The 25,005-nt window shown below is 31.1% G+C and overlaps 2 protein-coding genes across 2 annotated transcripts; one reads left to right on the plus strand and one right to left on the minus strand.

Annotated features, from left to right (window-relative positions):
• The first annotated feature begins 1,678 nt into the window (after positions 1-1,678).
• On the plus strand, positions 1,679-2,446 carry LOC129968418 (uncharacterized). The gene has a single exon (XM_056082275.1). It carries the CDS (start codon positions 1,679-1,681, stop codon positions 2,444-2,446), a length of 768 nt encoding a protein of 255 aa, XP_055938250.1.
• An 8,240-nt stretch (positions 2,447-10,686) lies between these two features.
• Positions 10,687-22,131, minus strand: LOC129969493 (TM2 domain-containing protein 2-like). Its single transcript, XM_056084093.1, has 4 exons — positions 21,652-22,131; positions 17,574-17,661; positions 16,478-16,593; positions 10,687-12,558 (listed from the first exon to the last, which is right to left on the minus strand). The coding sequence occupies exons 1-4, from the start codon at positions 21,819-21,821 to the stop codon at positions 12,345-12,347; spliced, it is 588 nt and encodes a 195-aa protein (XP_055940068.1). The 5' UTR covers positions 21,822-22,131; the 3' UTR covers positions 10,687-12,344.
• Positions 22,132-25,005: the final 2,874 nt, after the last annotated feature.

The raw sequence follows: 25,005 nt of genomic DNA on the forward strand, positions 1-25,005 counted from the left end.
ACTTGATTGACTTTGTTTGTTATTGCTATCTATTGTATATGTGCTTTTGGGACTTCCGGTTACAGATTTAGTTTCAATGGATACGGAAAAATGGTCTTGTTTATGAATTTCCTGGTGTGTTTAAGTGGATGCTGAAACCATCACTCTTTTCACTGCAGTAGAGTAGGAGATGCCAATTCTAGGAATTCGCTCCATTACAATTTTTCGGGCTTCTTTAAAAGAGAGGTTTTGTTTGGTTTTGATTGTTTTGATTTCTTTTTCCTGTTTCCAACGAGGGCAAGATTTAGAATACGCTGGATGGTCATTTTTACAGTTTATACAGGAAGGAACTTTTGAGCAAGTTTGACTATCATGGCCAGTCTCGGAGCATCGCGCACATGTTTGAGTACCACGGTAAGCTTGAATTGTATGTCCAAACCTTTGGCATTTGAAGCAGCGCAAAGGATTTGGAATATAGGGCCGGACAGGACAATTGAGGTATGCTATTTTTACAGATTTAGGTATTGTTGGTAGATTGAAGGTAAGGATGAAATGTTTTGTTGGAATGAGTTTCCCATCTCTTTTTATTTTGATCCTTTTTACTTCGGTAACATTTTGATTCTTCAATTCATCAAGTATATCATCCTCTGTGTCATTTTGCAGCTCGGATTCTGATATTACACCTTTCGATTGGTTAAGTCTAGCATGGGCAGCAACAATTACGTCATAGTTACCAATTTTTTCCAAGTTCACGATAGATATGGCCTGTTCTTGGGATGAGACTTCTACCAGCAGATTGCCGTTTTTACATTTTTTTAAAGATTTTACTTCGCCAACATTTCCTTTTATTGTTTTGTGAATCAAAATTGCTGATACGGCATCAAAAGATCCATCTTTCCTTTTTATTATAAAAAATTTCACATTCTCAAGATACTCCTTTACAGGAGAGGTTGACGGACGCATGTCTCCTTCGGGACCGATAGTGCGGGAACCCATAATGTGTAAGTGATGTTCATCCCTGTACGCCCCCGCCCACCATGGAGCCCAACAAGGGAAGGCAGTTGCCGGCTCTGGTTTTCTCCAGCCTCGGTACTTACCCCAGGGGTAGCACCGGGATATAGACCTACAGAGACTGCAGGCCTAACCCTCAAGCAGTGGTTTCTCGTTCCCAAAGAAACGCACCACCGATTGAAAAGATCGGGCTCATTCCTGCCGCCCGACTTACGGAGCAGCGTGGGCCAAAGGGAACGAAAGGGACCCCAGGATTCCATTTTGCCCCTAACGGGTCGCCATGCACGGCCAACACATGGGTTTAGTTTATAACTAAAATCGAAACCAAAACACCAAAACATATTGAAAGGAAATATCAATTCAACTCATAAAAATAGGAATTAGAGAATAAAAATAAGAGATGGATCGCTAGGGTAACCCGGGGGCGCGACACCCGTATTTACCAAAGCCAGTAAACCCCCTGGGAAAAGGAAAGATCCCTGGGTACCTCGGGATTGGGACACCCGTACTCACCTATAGTAGGTGAGCCCCTGAGGGGTACCCGGCCAGGAAAACTAATTTTTACTACAAAGTATCCGGGATGCGCAAAACAACTTCTTAGCTTAGAACAGATTAATGATACTAAGGTTACTTCAAACGTTATTTGGGAAGGAGTTACTTCCAGATTTCTGCTTATTGATATGCCCACATGTGTTCCACTCAAAGAAGTTGCAGACGACTGCGAAAGTTTAATGATATTGAAATCAGAGAGATGAAACGTTTTGTCAAACAAAATTCGACACAGCAAACTTCCCCAATTCTCGTAACAATTCTGGGTACTTCTCTTCCAAATTCAGTTAAACTTTGGCTTACAATCCAGAAAATTCGACCTTTTATCGATCGGCCTAGACAGTGTTCAAAATGTTACAATTTCCTACACCCATCTAGGATATGTTCGAAAGACCAAGTTTGCCAATTATGTGGATCAGAACACGTCGGAAATTGTCAAAACCCAGTTAAATGCATTAATTGTCAAGGTTCTCATGCAGCAACATCTGAAGCATCTCCCTTGTACGCCAAAGAACAACAAATTTTGTATCTAAAATGTCGTAACCACCTCACTACGGGGGAATCACGACGCATATTAAAAGCATCATCTAATACAAATTATGCGACTGTTACTAGATCGAACACGGTACCCATAGACTTTGAAAAATCTTTAAACGACAAAATGGAGTCCATCATCCAAAACATCAACAAAAAGATGGAGCAACATTTCAATGCGCAATTGGAAATATTTCAAAAGACGGTCGAGTCTATGGTGCAACAGTTAATTCATGTGATTGACAAAGGTGATAAAATTAAATCTCCATCCAGGAAGAAAAAAGCTTTACTTAATGCTTCGAAAAACTTCGCTAGTTCTACTAGTCAACCCATGCAATGGGATGCTGGTGGCCCTGCTAGGACTTCGGATTAATAATCTTTTTTTGTGTGTGATGTGCTTTGTTTTCTTTTTGCTGTTTTCTGTTCCTTTCCCGCTTACTGCTTGTTATTTGCTTCCCTTCTTTGCAAAGCGCTGCTTCAGTTTTATCTTGCCCAAATGCTTGGTTTGTGTGTGTGTGTGTGTGTGTGTGTGTGTGTGTGTGTGTGTGTGTGTCACCCCGGTGTTTGGTTGACCTCTTGCAGAGTTTGCAGATTGTTTTTTCCTTTTTTGTTGGTTTAATCTATTAGGATGCGTTTTGTTCAGTGGAATTGCCGTAGTATTAGGAATAAAAAAATCTGGCTTGGTATTCCCCCCTTTTCAATTTCAGATATCTGGATTTTTCAAGAAACTTTTCTTTATGCTGAAGATCATTTTTGTTTCGATAAAAAAAGGGGTTTTTTTAGATCTCATAGGGAAGACAGACTGCGAGGGAGCCTTTTAATTGGAATCCCCGAACATTTGTCGGCATACATAATCCCTTCCGTTGTACCTCAAAATTCGGACGTGGAAATCCAACCGTTAAAATCATTACAGCTTCTCTAAACTTTTGTATATTAACATTTACGCTCCTACAGGTTTTGACATTGAAATTTTTGGAAACTTTTTAAACTCACTTTCTGAACCAACGTTCATCTTTGGTGACTTTAATTTACATCATACTTTTTGGGGCTCAACCACTTCTTCCAGACTCGGCAACAATTTTGTCGATTGGTTAACGGATTCAAATTTTGTCATTTTAAATACTTCGAATCCGACGCACATTACTCCTGCAGGTAACCAATCATTTCTGGATCTTACCCTTTGTCCCAAATCACTCTTCTGTAGCTCAGATTGTTTTGTTGCTGAATCATCATTTGACAGCGACCATTTCTCCATAATTTCCACCTGCAAAGTTTTACACAACAAACAAAGGTTCCTCACAGAAATTAAATGGCAATCTATTCTTTTTCAATCAGAAAAAAGTTTTGAAGACACAAATCTTAATCTAGATTCAGTTTCATCAAACATTTCAGAAATCATATCCAATAACTCTAGAAAAATACCTTTGAATAATAAACAATACCCACCCTGGGGGATAAAACCTGTCACAAACTTTACAACTTTAAAATCATATATCGAAAGAAAGCATTAAGATGCATATCAACTAAATTTTGGATTCTTCACAAAAAATTCGCAAGCAGATTCAAATTTTATAGTAAAAAAGCAAAAAATAAATACATTTTGGGATAAATTATGTAATAACGCAAGAAATCCTCGTTTATTTTATTCTATCTTAAGAAAACTGAATCAGCAATATGAAGATAATATACCATTTCTGTTAACAATTCTTTTATGACAAACCCATTCGTGCAAAGTAATCTGTTCGCAGAATTTTATGCCAACAATTCCAGTTCTCACGAACCATTACCACTAAACAGTTTACGGACAATCAGGAAAGCGAATTAAATGGAGCACTACAATCGAAGAATTACAATTCGCAATTAAAAAAATAAAAAACAACAACCCCAGGTTCAGACAATATTCCCGCATCCTTTTTCAAAAAAATTAACAAAAATGCAAATTATTACATCCTTCAATTATTTCAACAGATTTTTAACACAAATTATGTTCCCAAAATATGGAAACATGCACTTATTATTCCCATTCCAAAACAAGACAAGCTTCAGATAACATCATATAGGCCAATAGCTCTAACATCTGTTTTTTCCAAAATTTTTGAACGTATCTTATGTAAGAGAATTACTGATTTTCTTACAAAGAACAAAAAACTTCATCAAAACAATTTGGTTTTTTGCCAAACAAGGACAATAGGGCAGCCACATGCTCATTATATTACAGCATTTCAAAAGCAAAGGGGGGGGACCCATTTCATTGGTATTAGTCTCAACATCGCAAAAGTTTACGATCCGGTTTATATTGACGGATTGATATATAAATGCTTGGAATTGGGCATCTGCGGGAAGATATGCGCTTGGTTGCATCAATTCCTTAGTTACCGTACGTTTCAAGTGCGATGGAGACGAACACTCTCCGACATAAGAATTACAAACAAAGGATTAGCACAAGGCAGTGTCCTCTCGCCAATCTTATGGGCAATTTTTATATCGGATTTTTTTGAAACTCTTGAAAATGAAGTTGATTGTTTGATTTTTGCGGACGACGTATTCATTTTTTTGCTAGCACTAGTCTATTGAACTTATTACTAAGAAATTACAAAAAACAATGGAAAACGTACATCAATGGTGTACGTATTGGAAACTTTCAGTTAATGCAGAGAAGCTACATAGCCGATCTTTCAAACAAAATTAATTTTACCTACCCAAATATCTCACTAGCAGGAACGAACATCCAATGGAAAAACTCAATTACATTCCTCGGAATTCCTTTTTCAAAAAGAAATCAAAACGGTTCGATCTTCAATAAAATTAAAAATAAAGCTTTATAAAAATCAATGCATTAGAGGGTTTTTCATATAAACATTATGACCCAAGAACAAAAGATTTAATCACAATCACAGACAATAGCATTTGCAGCTTATTTTTTTACGCCAGTCAAATTATCAACAAATTTTCAGAAACTCACATGAAAGCATGTACTATTATTCAAACCAAAGCACTTCGTCAAATAAAGCTCTCCTTTACATCTCTATCAGTGAAAAAAATCAAACGTTTATCCTTACAATTTCTCATTAAGCAGATTTCTATCAGTTCCTTCTTCGCCATCTTCAAATTAGATTTAGAACATTTCAATCTTGCTCTTATTGAACAGGACAAAATTTTTTCTGATCTAAACATTAATTGGAATCGCATTATTTCTGATCAACAGTTTTTACAACTTCCAAGAGAAAATTGCAGTATTATTAGTTCAAAATACCCTTTTCAAAACAAATCTCTCCCACACTCAGCTATTAATGTCAGTTTTCAAGAATCGCTATAAAAGGACTTCAAACAATGTTCCATAATCGCAACTGATGCATCGAAATCTCAAAACTTAACTTCAATCGCCGGCATTTCAGATCTGCCTCAATTTGCTTTTCGAACCCACAACATGAACTCAATTTTTACAGCTGAAGCTCTTGCAATTTGCCAGGCTCTGGACTATCTTTCCGTTCCTGAGAAAACTTTACTTCTTCTTACAGATAGTCTTTCAGTTCTTACAGCACTTCAAAAATTTTCATATAAATCCCCATCCATCATTCAGAAAATTGTGGAAAAATCTCAGATTAATCAACATATTACTTTTCTATGGATCCCAGGACATTCAACAATATTATGAAATGAAAAAGCGAACTTGATCGCAAAATCAGTAACAGAAATCAGCCCATGCATTGAATGGATCGCATCGGAAGACATCACCTCACGTATCAAACAAATCTCAAAAAGAAAAACAACAGACAGAGCAAATATTATGATAGTCTTGGAGAAATTCCAGACATAAAAAATATTGCTAAATGGACAAGAAATATAAGAGAAGACATCATGTGCGCTAGAATTTCTACCAAAACACTCATTACAGCTGGCCTTCTACATCGTTTTAACCTGTCGAATAAACCAAATTGCGAAACATGCCATTCTTTGAATAATTTGGATCATATCTTACTGCACTGCCGAAAATACTCAAGCATCAGACGTTGCCTCTGGTCGAAGTTGGGCCTCAACTCTCCTTCAACGTGTAATTTTAAACAACTCACGAGCAAAGCATTTGCAGATAAACTGTCTCTCCATATTTTCCTTCAACACCTGAAATTTTTTGACATTTATTAATTGGAGATATTTTTGAACGCTGTGATGACAGCCTTTGTAGCTAAAAATCTCTTAATTCCCCCCCCCCCCCATTCAAACAAACAAAGTTCTAAAGATACTAGAGTTTGAATAAAAAAAGTTGATTTGGTAATATTATTTATAATGTAGTAAGATTTTGTTTAATAGTAAGTTTGTCTGCATTCTATTTTTGTTGACACACAAACTCAACAAGATAATCTGATTGCAAAAATACTGAATATACATGTAAAAACTACGATCTAATGTTGGTTGCAATTCACCGATCATTTTGCTTATATGTAGCTCAATCATTGCTGTTTTTTATATAAGTTTCAATCATTTACAAATTTCCATTCCGCGTGTATGAATTTTATACGGGATGGATGCTAATAAACAACATTTATGCCACTGAATTCTATTTTGTTTTCAAATGACAAAAAAAAGAAAAAAAAGCCAACTATTAACAACAGTTGCAAAGATGAATATTGATGCCAAGACAGTGGATTGGAAAGGAGAAATTTAATATGAGCTTCTGGAATATGTCAGACAGTTGCAGCTGAACATTATTAGACGCAATTGATCGAATTAAATGATGTTCTGGAGGGTGCAAGACCATTTACGCGACAAGGAAGAGAGAAATTGATATTGTTCGCTGATAACGTTCATCCCAGGAACTTATTTTTTCATCAGGTTGAGAACTTATCTTGAATTTGAAAGAACTTATTCTTCGACTTGGCTTTTTTTCATTGCTACTTATTCAAACTGAGGATCATGAACTAATGCTAAAAGAAGGGCAGTGGCTGAAAAATCCGCCTTCCGTTTCTTTTGTATGTTTTAGCTATTTTTATAAGATTTAGCCTTGTTGAGAAAATGGAATATGTTTTGGTATTTATGTCAATGACAAAGGCCATGATGTTACAACTTTCTCATTATAAATTGTACTGTTTGTTGTGGCATTTTTTGTGATTTCTTACACATTCACAATTTTAAGCCTATCATTTGTATATGACAGCGTCAAAAATGTTTTTGCTTTCCTCTATAGGCTTCAAATTTATTTTGGAAACTAGTAGAATCTTTTACATGCTAATAATCTTTAAACAACTTCAATTGCGTTTTGAGCTCTTTTTTTTTATTATTATTATTAAAGTAATTATTCTTACATAATGATGAACTGAAGTTTTGTACCGAATTTGTTTTATCTTCATAAATTTCAATTACTTTTGGTTTGTAAGTATCTCGGCATTCTTTCCGCATTTTAATGCAATTATAATACCTCATTACATACACAATTTTAAGTAGAGCGATGCAGCTATGCTTATTTTGGTTGTGTATAATGGGATATTCAATTTGGCTTCTACTTTGAACCATAACTGTATTCTTCTAAAACAAAGATTTGAACATCTAAGCTATCTATAATCTATCTAATATTTTAGAATTGGCAACAAACATTATTATTGCAGAATTCCTTTCCAACTATCAAATACGGCTATACGGCTATATATGCAAATATCAGCTAATAATATTATAACTGTGCATGTTAATGTATAGTAAATAGATTTAATAATCCATCCTGTGTATTTTACACGGGCTGCCACATCAAATTAATTCACAACAGTTTTGGCGACGAGGTAAAGAATTCTCTTCTTTCAAGAACTATTCAAAAGTAATTTATGATACACGAGGAACATTTCGAGGTATTCATCGATATTATGAATCAAAATCAGCAACTGCTGATTGAGTGGTTATTATCGAAAGATAAACCAAAATCAATTTCTTCTAAAGAAAACTCCAGTCATAAACATTTCTCATATTCCAACTTTTAAAAGTTATGAACTAAAAAAAAATTAAATATTACATTTCGAAAATTACTTATTTATGAAGGACGTTTTCCAAAATAAGTCTAAAAGTGCTCAGATATTACTGAATTCTATCGGAGCAAATGACGACAGTTTTAATCGCGCCAAAAGCTTCCAACGAACTGGCATATGATGAAATACTTAAAACATTAGAAAATCATTTAGTGCCAAAGAGAAATTCTTTGGTTTCACGGCATTATTTTCTATCAAATTATCAAAAACAGGAAAATTCCATCTCGGATTATATTCCTGATTTGTGACATGATACTGCCGCATGTAAACTCTGTGTGGCCGGGAATCGAAAAAATAAAGCAGACATCAAATTGTAATAGAAAAGCCACGAAAAAGTTTCTTCATTTCGAAAAATTTTTGGTTTAAATAATTTGCATCTGCAATGTGGATTTATCTAGAGAATGTAAAATAAATTCAATTTAAAGATTTAAAGTGTTATCTACTGTACCTGTGTAAAAATCTACTGTGTTATGTATAAAAACCTTTTTTTAAAAAAAAGATGAAACAATTTAAAAATATCAACTAACCAGGTCAGTATACAGCTGTAAACGCAATCATCGACATTTATGTTAGCCGTACTTCGAAATCTACAGCTGATGCTACGAAATATTTTATTTCAATTAAAATTTAAAAAATTATCAAAAATTTGAAGTTGATACAGGAGCAAGATATACTAATAAAATCAATTTAAACAATTAGGTATCAGGAAACAGTTTGAACCAATAGGGATCGTATCTAGATCACGCAATGAAAATGTATTTTTTCCTCCGGGAAAAGTTCGAGTGAAAGTCGAATACAAAAGTGTCTTACAAAGATTTGTATTTCGTACAGGAGGGATATGATCCTCTATTAAAGAGTCTGCGTCAGAAACTAAATCTAAATGAAATCGATGAAAACACAGGAAACATAATTCCAAAATAAAACCTTTCCCATCCATAACATCAATGATACCGACATTTTTTTTTTCCCAGAAGTATTCGAACAATAAGTTGCCTGTGTACTTAATTTTACAGTCATATTAAAATGACTTGAAGGAGCTAAACCTAATTATGCTAGAACGGGATATATTCTATGTTTTAAGAGAAAAATATCTTGATTCTCTCCAAACAACTGGAATAATATTCAAATCAATTACAAGTGATTGGGAATCACTTTTAGTTATAATTCCTAAGGAAGATGGAATAGTTCGACTTTGTGTAGATTACAAAGTTGGCGTTATGAACCTATTTATGAACATCCAACCAAGTAGATCGAGTGTTAAATAGCCTCAGAGATGCTAAGTACTTCTGTAAATTAGATTTATAAAAGAGATACCTTCGTTTGAAAACTAATAACGAGAGTAGCACTATCCAAACCCTTTTAATGCATCGAGAGATACTATATAAAATGAAGAGACTGAGCTTTGGAATTAAAACTGCCCCAGCCGAGTTAGCCGGGTATTCGATCCAATTCTGAATGTTTTACCAAAAACTACAGCTTATTTCGACGGTCAGCGGTTAAACTAGAGATGAATGCCCAGAAAACTTATTACTTGTCTAGAAAGGTTACATGATTATGACTCGCATCTGAACATCAAGAAATGTCCATTCTTTCAAACAAAACGTCATGTAATAGAAAATGAGACAGCACGATCACCATCGAAAATTGAAGCTATAATACGAATGCAACGACCAAGAAATATTCAAGAACTTGTGTGGTTACTGCCAATTTTTGATTTATCAAAAAAAAAAAAAAAAAAAAAAAAAAAAAATCGATATTTTTGAAAAACCGACTTATTGATATCATGATCATGAATAATGGTTCACAATGAATCGCGATACAATAAGTCGATATTCACAATTCGCGTTTTTGATTTCGTTTTCGTAACCGGTTAGTGTTTTTTTTTTTTTTTTTTTTTTTGCTTTTATTCTTTTTCACCTTCATACATAATATTTCTATAAACACTGTCATATTCTAATATATAAAAATACTTGTTTTAAGCATGTCATTTTGGGATAAAATGTTTTCTATTCCCTAACTGAATGACACCATAATGAAAAAATAATTGCGGTCATTAGAAGATTGTTGACTGTCCTTTGTTGAATCGCTAAATATTCGTCTTCAGAAATAAAAGCAAAAAGGTTTTATTCAGATTGAATCTACAATTTTATTTGCAGCTCACCTTTTCATATTCAAGCGTACTCGTATTAAAAAGTTCCGTAACATTTACTGTTTCGCTTCCGATACTTATCGAATTTTCGATATATATCGAATTTTAGGTAATTTCGAGATTTCGATAATGATCGAATTTACATGATTATTTTCGAATCTGCCCTTGCAATGTTTTACAATTTATTTTTTTTTTATTTCAAGGAATTGTTTTGCTTATCAATGGAAAAAATTCGTTGTTCCTCTTTACTTCTCTTTTTAATCCGCATGCTTTTCTGTAATTTGCGCTTTTATATTTCTAAAAGTTTATAATTTTTCTTGTTTTATATCGTTAGAAAAATGCTCTTTTCCACTTCCATTATAAATTTTTATTAGAATATTTTATTTCTTATTTAACACAAAGATTAATAGTAAGTAGAATAGTAATAGTAGCCATTGGCAACTCACTATTCTAGATTCATTGCAGATGTTTCTACTATTACCTATCCCTTATATAAGCTTCTTCATAAAGATCAGAAATTTTGCAGGTATAAGGAATGTGAAAAGGCTTTTCTTAAGGCTTAAGGAAGAAATATAAAGTGACAAGAGAACTAGAACATTTCTATCTTGAATTACCAGTTACGTTACTGACAGATGCCCAGTCGGATTGCAGCTCATTATCGAACGTCATCGTCGATGCAGAAAAGCGAATAGCTTTTGCTTCCCGTTCCCTAACAGAGGCTGAAAGAAATTATTCTCAACTTGATAGAGAAGCTTTAGCAATTATTTTTGGAGTTCCCCATTTTATCTATTATATTTATGGTCAATACTTTGTTCTCATAACAAATAACCAGCCTCTATCTAGAATATTCCACCCTGAGACAGCCCTTCAAAAATGACTTCTATGCTATGCTTTCTTTTTAGTAGGATTTGACTATGTTATCAAATTTAGAAAAGAATTAGAAAAAAAAAAAAAAAAAAAAAGATGCCAAATGCTTATCTAGAACTTCTGTTAACCAGAGTTACATATCTCAGGCATGTCTAGAAATGAAGAAATCCATCAAGTTTGTGCATGAACTGTTTTCGAAATATCAAGTGAAAATCTAACTGTAAACAATATCATACAAGAAACGGAAAAAAAGATCAGAAGTTGGCACACATTAAATGAGAATCCTTATCAAGTTCAGTTAACAGTGATTACATTTTAGATAGTGGCATTTTATCTAAGAATAATTATATTGTAATACCAAAAATTCTTCAAACTACAATTTGAAAAAAAATGCATTCCATAAATATTGGAATAACAAACATGAAACAGCAGGAATAATAACAGGAATAACAACATTCCACATATAGTAACAAACTTAGTAAGATCTTACTGTATGTGGAAGAATATTGACAATGATATAGAAAATTTTGTAAAGATTGCTCTTTGGTGAAACAGTCCTGCCATAGCACCCTTTCACCACTGGGATTTATCAATTAATAACACACATTTGTTAGATTTTTCAGTTGGATACATTACTATACTTATATATGTAATTGCAGTACAAATAATATTAAATTTGAAACCTGACAAACAATTAGGGTAAATTCACTTTTCAAACAGAGCATAACTTCAATCAGACTAGAGCTTTGAATACAAATAAAATGAGATTTCAGTAAGATCTACATTTACTAAAAATGACAAAATAGAACACCATTTTTGATTTTATTCTTTTTTTTTTCTTGAACATTTTTATTTAAAGACCTGAAAGAACCTTTCAAAACATAACTTGTATATACAAAGTAATAATAAATGAAGTAATGAACACTGATGAAAAATACAGAAGTCAATGTCATTTAACTTTCAGTTATGCTTTCATTTGGTGTTAAAGGCACAGAATACCAATGGCAAATTTACTTATCATGCTTTTTATGACCAATGAGTTTATGCTTCCATACATTTCGAAATAAATCAATCAATCCCTTGATTTTTTAAAAAAAATTAAGACTCATAATCATGGACAAGGTGGTGGTGATGGCAAATCTGACAATTAAAGTTGGACAAAAGGAACATAATTATTTAGATAAGTGTTTTTAAAGACTTGTCTCTTCATTCAGTTTTTATATCACAGACATTAATGCTGATTTCCTTTAGGCATATGGAACCCAATTGCTTCCATCATCCGGTGTCAAATTCCCAGTGACTAAGAGGACAACATCCACTATCCACCAGATTCCCATTCCACCCAGAGTCAGCAACTTTCCTACTGCTGTTCCAGTGTGACCCAGGCAGAAACGATCCATTCCAAGAAATCCAAGCAATACGGAATAAAGTAGAGTTGTTAGGAAATAATGACCAGAATACCTAAAATTGTATTAGAAATCCAAATAATAACAATTATTTACTATTAAAAATAAATTTAATACAATAAAAATATTTATTAATGAACTTACAAATACCATGTAAACAAGTTAATATAAGATAAAATAGTAGTAGCACAGTTAAGAGGTATAATTTAGTTTAAAATGTTAAACAAAATTTGTGAATTCCACATAACCTTTAAGTCAGCACTGATAAATTGATGTGACTCATTGCAATCAGGCAATCCTCTAAGATGGCAACCCAGCATTAAATAAGACTTTTATTTCAAGTAATATTGGAGTGTTCTGATTAATAAAAGTTATCACATTTCCTTTGAATTGTGAATAAAAGATAAGAATCACCATAATAAAAAATATCTTTTTCTCTATTTTATTTTACATAATTCACAATATTATTAAATCTTGAAATCAATTTCTTTTTAAATTGATTATCAAATGATGCTACTCATATGAAATAAAAATTATATGAAATGATAATTAAATTATGAAAAAATTAAAACAGTTCTGTTATCAAGTGCACAGAATTTTGCATTCTTATCATTCCAGAAAATGTGTAAAAATCCAATACAAAATATTTTTATACACCAAATACAAAATATATATAAATGTAAAAGAAGTTCATGAATTAAATTGTTCAGCTTTTATAACTGGAAAACACTAATTGGATTGTTTCTAAATGCATCTATTCTTTCTAAATGAGTTGATTTTGTGTTTAATACACATAAATTTATAGATAGTAACAATAGAAATCTGAATACATTTATATGAATGTCCATTTGCCAACTTGTGTTTATTGTAAAACAAAATTCAGCTGTGAAAATTATTTCAATGCAATAATATTTTAAAAGGAAAACTATTTCAAGAGTCATAATTTGTATATTAATTGCAAGTGATGTTAGACTATTTTGAAAAATAACTCTTAAGAAAGTGTAGATTTCTCTAACAGGATGCATAGTGAGAAATTGCTGCAAAATATAAATGTTTTTAAGCATCTTAGCCCCCAAAATTAAACCCCTTTGTATATGTAGACATTTGTAAAAACCTGCGCATTTTCTAAGCATAGGATATATTCTGTTTTACAAAAATGCATAGCTTTTTCCCAAATTTTTTTTTTAATTAATTTTAAATTTGTATTTTTTTTTTTAAATTTTTAATCAATATCTGTATTTTCATAATATGTTCACAAATGTCTTACATTGTAAAACAAATTATGTTTTGTGCTTTGACTTAAAAAAAAGGATGATAAAATAAAAAAAATTATCAATCCCAAAAATTAAGTCAACTTTTATAAGATTTAATGAGCGTTGCGAAGATTACTTCCCACCTACATGATCTTACAAAATACACCTGTGGGAAGCGCAGATCTTGCTATCATATATTGATTTAACTCTTGTATTGTTGAGCACAGTAATTCTCACAAACTACAAAGAAATGAATCAAAGTTCCTAACTAAAGAAAGTGTGAAGGTTTTGCTACAGTAAAATGGATGAACAATAAGGATGTTACTTTTTATTCAAGACGGCATTCAGTTAATGACATCTGCTCATAACCCAGCAATTTGTAACGCAGACCAAAAAAGATCTTACCAAAAGAGAAGTACCTTGCCTCAAAATCTGTCGCCCTGATATCGTAGGAGGATTGATTGCTTAGATCAAAGAAAAGAAAGATTCCAAATAGAAAGAAGATCTGAAGAATAATGACACTGTACTTTTATTTTCTTAATTACCTTTGTAGCATAAATAGTTTTATACTTTAACATATTAACAAAATAAACTGAAGTTTAGACCAGCTAACATTCCATACAGCATTAGCTAATAGATCATCAGCTAAAAGGTGGATATTCCTCAAGTAAAAAGAAAGGCTACCTAGCTAGCAAAAAAAGTGTGCAATTTTGGATGATGTGTATTTAGCTAGTGTGGGAAATCATATGTCAGAGTTGGTTTAGAATTATAGACAGTACAGGAAATGTAGCACAAATGCCCAAGAGAACAGGACCCATTACATGTCTTCATAAGGTGAGGCACCCATGTGCATTGCAACATGCTTCTCATCTTTTCATGGCAAATAATCACCATTAAATTGAATTCTTATCATGACTACAAATGAATTCTGAGGTAGTAAGCTTTCAATCCCTAGACTTTAAATGTAAATATAAAATTTGGTTAAATAAAATATATTTCCTTAAGTGCTATTGTTTAACTGACAATAAGAAACAAAATTTAATTAAAAGAAAAATTTATCAGGAATTTAAAAGAAAAATTAATGCTCCATGAAAGGTTTAATAATAATGAAATGTAACCTTTTTTAATATAACTTAAAATTAATAAACAACTAGTTATTTAGATGGATACATCATTTCTGAAAATGTTGATTTTGATGTAGAAGCATAGCATGACTTTTTTTATATATGCATCAACAAATAAGATTCAACATAATTTTTTTTTGCACTAACTTACTACATCTAAAAATTTTAGTTGCAGTCATATAAATCTAAGAATTAAGCATTCCGGAATGGCTACCGTCATGAAACTGATGACAAAACGATGCCATACTCTAAATGAGTTTTTTTAGATCATTTTTTAATAAAAAATAACAGCTAAATTCAGAAAAAGGCCAAAAAAATTGTCTTATTGCTTCTTACATCTGAAACTTAGTAAAGATCTTTTTTTAAAAAAACATTTAACATTCCAAAAATTTAATAGAAACTTGCTTTTTAACTTTATATTATAAAATTTACTTTCGATTTTTAAAAAATTCAGAAAATGTGATTATATGTTTTATGAAGAAAAGAAAACGCTTTAACAACTTCTAGTTTCCAAACAAACTTGTAAAGTTAAAAAAAGACCCATTTCTGTAATTAGAAACAAAATGAACTTAGTAGACACAACTTAAATACTTCAACATCTCAAACACTAAGAATTTTTGTCAGCATTTGAGAAATTAAAAAGAATTTTTTTTGTTGAACATTCTTCAAGCTGCATAAAGTAAGGAATAATACGTATTTAATATTGCTCCTTCTGGATAACTAATCTAGTATTTCAATAAACAGCAATACACATTGTTGAAGAAAGAGGGAAAGGTCAAAAAGACTCATTAAGCATTATCTTAGCAACACATGTTAGAATCCCTGAATCTATTTCATTCTGGTTTCCATGTCTGAATTCTTTTCATGTTTTAGTTTTCTTCTTAAATACACCTGATAAATAAAGCCTTTAAGACTATACTTTCAAATTACTGTATATAACATACTGTATTTTGTCTTTGCACTTCTCGAAAAAATTGAGCACTTTTTAAGGAATTTTTGTTTCTTCCAAAATTAAGCACTTTTAAGGTGCTTTAAAATTATTTTCAAATTTAAGCACTTTGCGGGATGCTACAAACCCTGTCTAAATATCTGTCACATGCATATTTTTTTAATGTATTTACTATTCTTTAAAAGTCAAGAATAATTTTCAATTTTTAAAAAATGTTACTATTGAGTAAAAAAAAAAAAAGTAGGTGAATGCAGTTTGCATATGGCTTGCATAAGATGAAAATTTGTAATGTATTGAATTTATTATGAGTTTTACTTCCTAAACTGAAATATTTAAAAATGCATACAATTTTGTATTATTCCCCAATGCCAATACCACTATGCATGGAAAATGGAGCTATTTTGTATTATACTAAGAAGAACTAAACTTGAATGTTGCCATTAAGAGATGGTGTACAATTGTAAGATTTGGTACCTTTTCATCAGAGGTCTTGCTAATGGAATAATATTTTTGATTTAATAAATAAAACATTTTGTAATATTTGTATCATTTTTAAAATAATAAATCCAAGCACAATTTAAAATAATGAAACGAAAATAACGACTTATTTTGTTCTTTTTTAATTAAAAATCTGAATAATTTCCTTACTTTATGCATGGAAATCCACTTCTATGGAAGGTCGTGGGACCATAACATTCAATTCCCGATAAAACAGTACAGTTCACAGATGTAAATTGCACATCTTCATATTTTTGACCACCATACTAAAAGAAAGTCCATATTACTATCTAGTAATCTATTAAGAATAAATAAAGTGCTGCAAAGTTAACTATAAATTTTTCAAATATCATTTAATATATGAAAAAACAATAGAAAATGGTTATAATATGTATAAATCAAAGTTGATGAGACTGTTATAAAAAAATCATCGCAAAATGTGAATTGCATTATAAAAATAAATTGAAAGACATTTTAAAAATGAGTTCATTAAGACAAAACAACAATTTCAAAACTTAAAATCAAGATTTATTTTTCATACTTTTTCAAAAAATAATATACAACATAGACCTGCAACCAAAAAATGTAAAAGAACCAATAGCTGACTATGATAGATTTTAAATGGGGATTTTAAGAAAAATATACAAAAAAAAAAAAAAAAAAAAAAAATCCCATTGTATGTAATTTTTTACAAATTGATAATTTTAATTTTCATAGCTTTAGTTTCAATAGTGTTACAGTCTTCTAAGATAGGGATGAGAGACCAATGTCCTTTATTCTTTTTTAATTATAATTTGTATCTTCCTTATTTCACTGCAACAGCACTGTAACTTGTATCAATAAATTCAGCATAGTCACTTTACTATAGATACACATAGGACAGACTTCCTTAGATATAAGAGATTCTGCTTTGAAGTTAAAGGATTTAAAAGGTGCAATATTAACTTGTGTATATATATCCGAAAAAGGCAAGAAACACTCAACTCAAAAGCACATGTTGCTCAAAATCATCCATTAAACTTGTTATATGGTTGTCCTTAAAGGACAAATATTATTGCAAAGTCTGCTTCTTTAACTTAGTGTAGATAAAAATTACAAAACAAATAGTTATTTTCTTAAAGAAAATTCTACAAATATTTGAAAAATAATTAAAAAAAATAAGATTTAATAAATAATTAATAAGCACTTAAAAACCAACCAATGAAAAGAAAAGCAAATTTTAAAATGGTGGTTAAAAATATCTTACTTTTGTACATCCATATCCAAGCTCTTCTCTGGCAGTTTCATTTCCTTTCAAATCAAGAGGATCAGAACACACTAAAAATTCAAGATCCCTTGAAAGAGGAGAGAGAAATATATATATATATATATATATATATATATACAATTTATACATACTAGCTGATATACCCAACACTGAAGTACAAATGCATTTCCATGGCTAATCATTTACTATTCATGGATTATTAAATTATTTGTAACTTTTCATTATTATTATAACTTTCCAATAATAATAATAATAAATAAATAAAACCTTAAAACTAAAATTTCTGCACCTTGCTCCATCATCTTTTCCCAAATTCTTTGAGGTTATTATTTGAACATTCCTTCTTAAGTTAAAACTAAACAACAAAAGTGCTTTAATTCAATTATTTTTCTGAAGTACTCAAGATTTTCTGTTTCTCAAGATTTTCTGTTCTGAGCAAGAAAAGGGAGCATCAATTTAACATTATTCAAAAATAGCACATTAAAAGAAGTTTTATATTTATATACAGAAAAAAAAAGTCTATTTATTATCTAGAATTTAGCAACAAAATTTATATATTAAAGGAGGGATACAATGCTTCTCGTGTTCTTTAGTTGTACGTTACACAAAATTAAGGACTCGGATGAAATAAAGCACAAACCATTTTTGTTATCATGATACATGATTACTTAAAAAAAAACATTACAAAGCAGATTACTTTATTTATTCAATCATTTTTGCCAATCCAAATACTTGAACATCAATTTCTGCAGATTTGGTTTCATGGACAAATAACAAATAAGGAACAGTCTAACATATATTTTTATTTCACTTTCAGTTTTTATTTTACTTTTCACTATTTCACTTTCAGTGAATATAATGAAAATATTTCCGATATATCAATGAATGCATTAAAGGATGAATGTAATCCAACAAGTTTTATTCAGCTTTAAATTATTGTTCTTGAACTAAAAAGTTCGAGAATGGTTTGTTTTCAGACAGTAAATTTGACCTGGTATCCTTTTAGATACCAAGTCCAACATCAGTGAAGACTCTTTTGAACTGGTACTCAGTCTTGTATGTTTTCTCTTTTGGCATGACTACTAAATGTCTGTTTTCCCATATTAGGCTTATTATCTTCTTACACAGCGAGCAGTATGCAACAAAATAATTTTGTGGAACTTCTTGAACCCATTCAGAAAAATTGATGTTTGATTGTTTTTTATCGATTCAATTCATATTACATACAGATTTTGGGCAAATTGTTTTTAAAAAATTCTTTAATCTGCAATGAATAAGTTTGCAGTTTCTCAAATAATAAGCAAACTATTCAATAAATTCAAGTATGGTAGACTAAACACCACCACCCTGCTTCTGCAGATTAAATGTTCCCACCAGATAAATGTATTTTATGCCTTCAGGCAGTTGCAAATATCTTGTGCATGCTCATTAAGTGCAATTCTGGATTCTCATGGAAAAAGTACAACTATCTCACAAATCGAAACTGGAATGATCTATACAGAATAAAAGGAGAGAGAAAAAGGGGCAAATTTCCACATTATATAATCAAAAATGGCATTGTTTCGTTTTTGGAAGCTACGAATTCGATCTTTTATTCTTGTAATCTTTAGAGATTGGCATTTTTTTTAAATAAAGGGAAAAAATAAGTAAGTAATTTAAAATTAATTGCATCTTCCCTGTTTTTACGAAAATTTTCAAATTCCCCTGCATTTTCCCGTTCTTTTTAAAAGTTATTTAAAAATCTCATTATGAGTTATTAACAAATGCAAAAAAATTCTATAAAATTTATTTTTATAAGTGGTATCTCAGAACCAAATATAGCAACCTAAAACATCTATTATTTTCAATTAACAGGAATGGCAACACTAAAAATAAAACAATCTTTTGCATAGATGGAAATTTATGAATGGAAAGCATTTAATTAATAAAAGAAATTAATCATTTAATGAATTATCACAGTTCTGCTTCTTCGTAGTATTTAAGAGCACAATTGGAAGAAAATCTGTTGAATGGTTTAGAGTTTATATAATATATAAATTACTTATGAAAAATTTATATTTAAAAATTATTTATAACTATTTTTCTATTTATTAAGAAAAACAAGAAGAAATTTATTGTGTAATTTATTTACTTCTACTGCATTGGTTAATTTTTCCAATCTGCCATATCTAACAAAGTCACAAAGATACAGATTTTTAAATAACTTGAATACCAAATATTTCAGATCATAATTAGTTTTAAAAACATTTACAAAATTTTCAATTAATCTCAATTACAATAAGTTTGCTATTTCCCCCTTATAACAAATATTGAATGCGACTGTAAAATTTTTATATTTTCAACCCTCAATCTGAATAATTTTCATATTGATACTCATACACAATAAAACAAATTTTATATAATAACTGATTTAAAACTTGCATTTAATAACACAAGAATTAAACCTGATTGAAAATTACTTATTTAAAAGTAAGGAATCCATTCCCAATATATTTCAGCTTTTACAAAATTTTTAATATGACATATAAAGACATTGTTATTTTTTTATAAGATATATGATTATTGTTCTGATTTTATATTCCTTAGTTATGTTACATAATATGCTATGTGACTTTAGAAATTGCTGTATTATTTCTACTTACTAATTAATACTTTAAATATAGTCATCAAATATATCTATGCAAATAAACCTGGAAATTCATAAATATTCTGCATGGTATAAAAATCCAAAATGCTGAAAATATTTTTGAATTTTGCTAAAAAAATAACATGAAAATACTGAAAAAACAAGCAATGGTTTTGAAACAATTTATTAAAAATTAAATTTTATTATTTAAAAAACTATGGTTTCATATATAGAAATGATTATTTCATTTTCTTGTCACTCCTTTGGATATTTTAAATGATTTTATATATTTTCAAGTTTCTATTTAAACAGTTTAAATTTTCTACCACTCCTAAAATTAAAAAAAAAAAAAAATTAGAAAAAGTCTCAGGCAATTTCAAAATTTTTTAACACAGTTAGCATTCTTTAAAAAGTTACAATGATAAAAAAAAAAAAATTGTTTGGAACAACTGATTATACTAATTTTAATTAAAATAATAACAATAGGACTATATTTGTTTTTCATATTTTGCATAAAAACAATTTACACACTAAAAAAACTTAGTCGTGAAAATATTTTTATCCTGAGTAAGTGAAACCAGTCGATGCCAATAAAATAAAATCTCATCAACTCTATTGCTTTCAATAAACTTCTCTCAGAAAAATAAAAGAAGTATCTGACCAGACAATTTGTCACAGTGGGGAGAACTTATCAAAGATCTGAACTACCACACATGCTTTGTGCTTCCTGATAAGAATAATATATAATGATGTACATGAATTATAATGTCAAAGCTCCACATAAAATCCTGCCAAAGTTTAATGATAACTTAGTAATAATCTGGGTCAAACAGTAATTAATCTCAATAACAATCTTCATCATCAACCCTTAATTGTGAATGCTGATACTACCAAAATAGTGTCAACAAGCCTCAGAAATGAATGAGGTCTCTCTAAAAGTATATTTCCCAATATCTAGTTTTTCTTTCTGCATATGTTTGGCTGAAACATTTTTCTGCATATAAAATATTTCAGAACAAAAAATTTACAACTGTATTAATGAACAAGGACTAAATAATTCTTTTTAAAACATTATATGAAGGCAAGAAAGTAAATTCCATTTTAAAAAGATATTTTTAAGTTTTACAGAATCTTTCACTATTGAAACTATTTTTCAATAGACTGACATAAATAGAATCATTGCTTTAAGTAATATTTTCCCATTCCTTCCTTACGGCATTGGAATTCAAGAGCTAATCATTAAATTATTTTATAACAAATTTTTTTAAAATTAAAACATTTCATGCGTATCTAAGAGAAGACGTTACATTTTATGCTACGATTTTTAAAGTATTTAATTAAGATTTGTATGTTTACATGCAACACACTCATACATGTTTACACTCAACACAACTATACTATAACTATATAAAAATGAACCAATTTTCATACAGCGTATAACAAGGAACTAATGGTGAATGAGGAGGTGGCCTTCCAGCATTTGATTCAGCACACTCTTCAGCAGAACACTGGTTACTAGCATAACAGAAACGATACAAAATTTGTCCAATTAGATAAACATTCAAGATTTGTTGACAGATTGAAAGGCGAGAAGAAGTCATTTTACACAACGTATTACAAATATTGCATTTATAGGAATAATATTCTTCATATTATATACATCCTTCATACAGTAAAAATCTTGTTTTATGTCGAAATAATTTTTCGCGAGTTAAAATATAGCAAAGTAAACAGAAACACAAATTCGAAACCGTTCATCTTCTACTCTGCTTACAGTTGTAGGAACAGGTTGTTAGTAACGCAACTCATCATCGCAAGTCATTGTGGTTCACACGTAATTAAATATTATAACTGTTCTGTATTTGTTTAATTGTTATAATTGTTCACGTTTGTTTTTGAAGTAATTGCTGCAAAAATATTTTAAATATTATTTTGTGTTAAATGAAACTGTTTTTCTGTTGTTGCATCTGGCAACGTGGATTATCTTGTTAAAAAAGACACTCTCTAGAAATAGGCTAGACCATGTCAACCTAAATGAGTACACAATCACAGCGCATCTTATAAAAGCATCAGGCTGATGTGAACTGCGCTGTGATTGGACTTCAAAAGATTGACATGAGTTTGCCGATGTTCCCATTTATTGCTTATGTTTACATTACAGTTCGAGATCCACATGCTAAACTTTGCCTTGAGTATAATATATTCTGGTTATCATATAAGAATATTCTGGTTTCTTTTTAAATTCCTTTCTATTGAGTTTTAAAACAATTTTATACATACAACAAAACAATTTCATACATACTGAAAACACAAAATAGGTAGATCGAATTAAAAGAAAGGTAGAAATTGTGTTTGAGTGAAATAATGATGCAAGAAGCAATGAAAAACTACTCAACTTTTTGTATGATTCTTTCTTATGAAGTATAAGCAAAATGATATAGAAATGATATATGCGGATGTTGTCTATAATATTTAATTCAATGACGGCGTAAAAAAATAACATCTTTATTTAATGGAAACATCAAGAAGAAGAGAAGAGAAAAGATACAGGTGCAGTATAATAAAATGCAGTAGAATAAAATCTCGTGCACATATAATACATCGCTTGCAGGATCACGCAACTAGGGATGACGAATATTTTACGAGCGGTTATTACGTAATCAATATCAAAAAGTCACAAATACAAGTGATCAATACTTTTCAAAGAGGGGTGTGATTCAAATCCTTGATGCGATCTTACTGGTGATATTTCGATTACAGGTTTTGGATCACGATACAAAGTAACAATCGATACGATATCACTGAAATTTACTGGAGCGGTGATTTCACTGGAAAGTAACAATTGATACGATCTGTCCAATGGAAGCTCTCGAACATAACAGAAAAGGAGAAATCTGTGAACGGATTGAAAAGTGAACGGACCGGTTATTGGAATCATCGTTTCACTGAATTGCATATCACTGAATTTTATCGGAGCGGTGACTTAAATGGAAAGTGTGAAGTCGCCGCTCCACTTCATGTGAGTAACCGATCTTACTGGTATTCGTATGTGTTGATGTACTGTTCCATACAAATCGTTCTTAATTGCTTGTGAGTTGACTTTGCATATATTCCATTTATTGCTGGCGCCATCTATTGGTAGAATGTAGAACTAAAGTAAACAATTTAAAGAAATGACATTTATATTTAATTGACATTTTTCAGAAAATGGTTTACTCCAATACAGAAATTAAATAAATAGTTTTGAAAAAAATCAAATTTAAGAAGTAAGTTGAAATAGATAAATTAATTCAATTACACGTTACTTAAATTAGTAAATTAAGTATTAATTACAATTAATAAATTAAGTATTAATTACAATTAATAAATTTTATATTTAATATTAAATAATAATTTTAAATTAATAATATGATTGAAATAACAGATATTTGGAACACATATTTAAAAATAACAATAGCAAAATTATTTGTTATTCAAAAAATCGTGGATTATGCATCTCTACACGCAACTTAAACTGTGACATCATTTTGATGAAAGCAGGTCCACCACGGTACTCCTCCCTCTGGAATACAGCAGACACTGGATTAGAGATAACGAGGGTTAAAACGTACTCGACGGCCAGATCTGGTTACATAAGGTGGTGGAGCAGTATTCGAAGATAACTCAGGAGTCGACGGAGAAGGTTCAAGTACTGACTGCTTTGAAGATGGAACTGCAGCTGATGGTGGTGATATGATTGGTGCAGGTGACTGATGAGAATTTTCGAAGGATGCTGGCTTCACACGATCAATGCTGATCGTAGATTCTTTACAGTTCTTCTAAATTGTGAAAGTTTTATCAGTACGTCTGAGTACACAGTAAGGGCCATCATACCGTGCTTGCAAGGGTTTCTTAATTGCATCGTGGCGCATGAACACATGAGTGCAAGGCTCTAAAGCCGGATGTATGAATACTTTTTTACTATCGTGAGATGCAGCTGGTGCAGGTTTGAGTTGCTCCATCACAGGTCGTAATTTTTTTTAAAAAATCGTGAGGTTCGACGTTAAGTGAAGGGGTCTCAAAGAATTCCGTAAGTAGTCTCAGGGTTGAGCCATATACCAATTCTGCTGATGTGTACCACAGATCCTCCTTTAATGCCGTCCGGAGTCCAAATAAAACTAGTGGAATTGATTCAGTCCATTTCGTGGGTGCGTGACATCTGAGACTTTGCTTTAACGGACGATGAAATCGCTCGACTATACTATTGCTAGATAGGTGATAAGGAGTTGTTCTGATCTTTTGGACACCCAAAAGTTTGCTCAGCAAGGAAAACAATTTGCTTTCGAATTGTCGTCCCTGATCCCTCGTGATGACTGAAGTAAACCGAAGCGTGAGATCCACTGACCAATGAATGCACGCACAACGGTTTCGGCAGAAATGTCAGAGATGGGAATTGCTTCAGGCCATCGTGTGAAACGGTCTATACGGGTGAGTAAATATTCACAGTTATTTGAAGGCGGAAGAGGTCTTACGAGATCAAGATTGACATGACTAAATCTCGCTGAAGGCAGATGGAAAGATTTCAGAGGACTATTAGTGTGTCTAATTACCTTGCATCTTTGACAATTTTGACATGAACGAGTCCAATTGAAATGTCTTTTTGCATAGATGGTCATACGAATCTCTCCGAAATGAGAGGTTTAGTTGCACGGATACTTGGATGAGACGGATTGTGCAAAGATTGGAAAATTATCTTTCTGAAACTCTCTGGTACATAAGGTCTGACTATGTCCTTCCTGACGTCAC

The sequence above is a fragment of the Argiope bruennichi genome, chromosome 5 (genome assembly GCF_947563725.1).
Source record: "Argiope bruennichi chromosome 5, qqArgBrue1.1, whole genome shotgun sequence".
Classification (NCBI taxonomy): Eukaryota; Metazoa; Arthropoda; class Arachnida; order Araneae; family Araneidae; genus Argiope; species Argiope bruennichi.

Bases quoted from the DNA above. Each gene is read 5' to 3' on its own strand.
- LOC129968418 (XM_056082275.1), top strand. From the start codon at position 1,679: ATGTGTTCCACTCAAAGAAGTTGCAGACGACTGCGAAAGTTTAATGAT.
- LOC129969493 (XM_056084093.1), bottom strand. From the start codon at position 21,821: ATGACTTCTTCTCGCCTTTCAATCTGTCAACAAATCTTGAATGTTTAT. The intron at 17,662-21,651 runs GTATGAAAATTG...TCCTCTTTCAAG, and splicing joins TTAGTTCCTTGTTATACGCT to GGATCTTGAATTTTTAGTGT. The intron at 12,559-16,477 runs GTAAGGAAATTA...ATACAATTTTAG, and splicing joins AGTGGATTTCCATGCATAAA to GTATTCTGGTCATTATTTCC.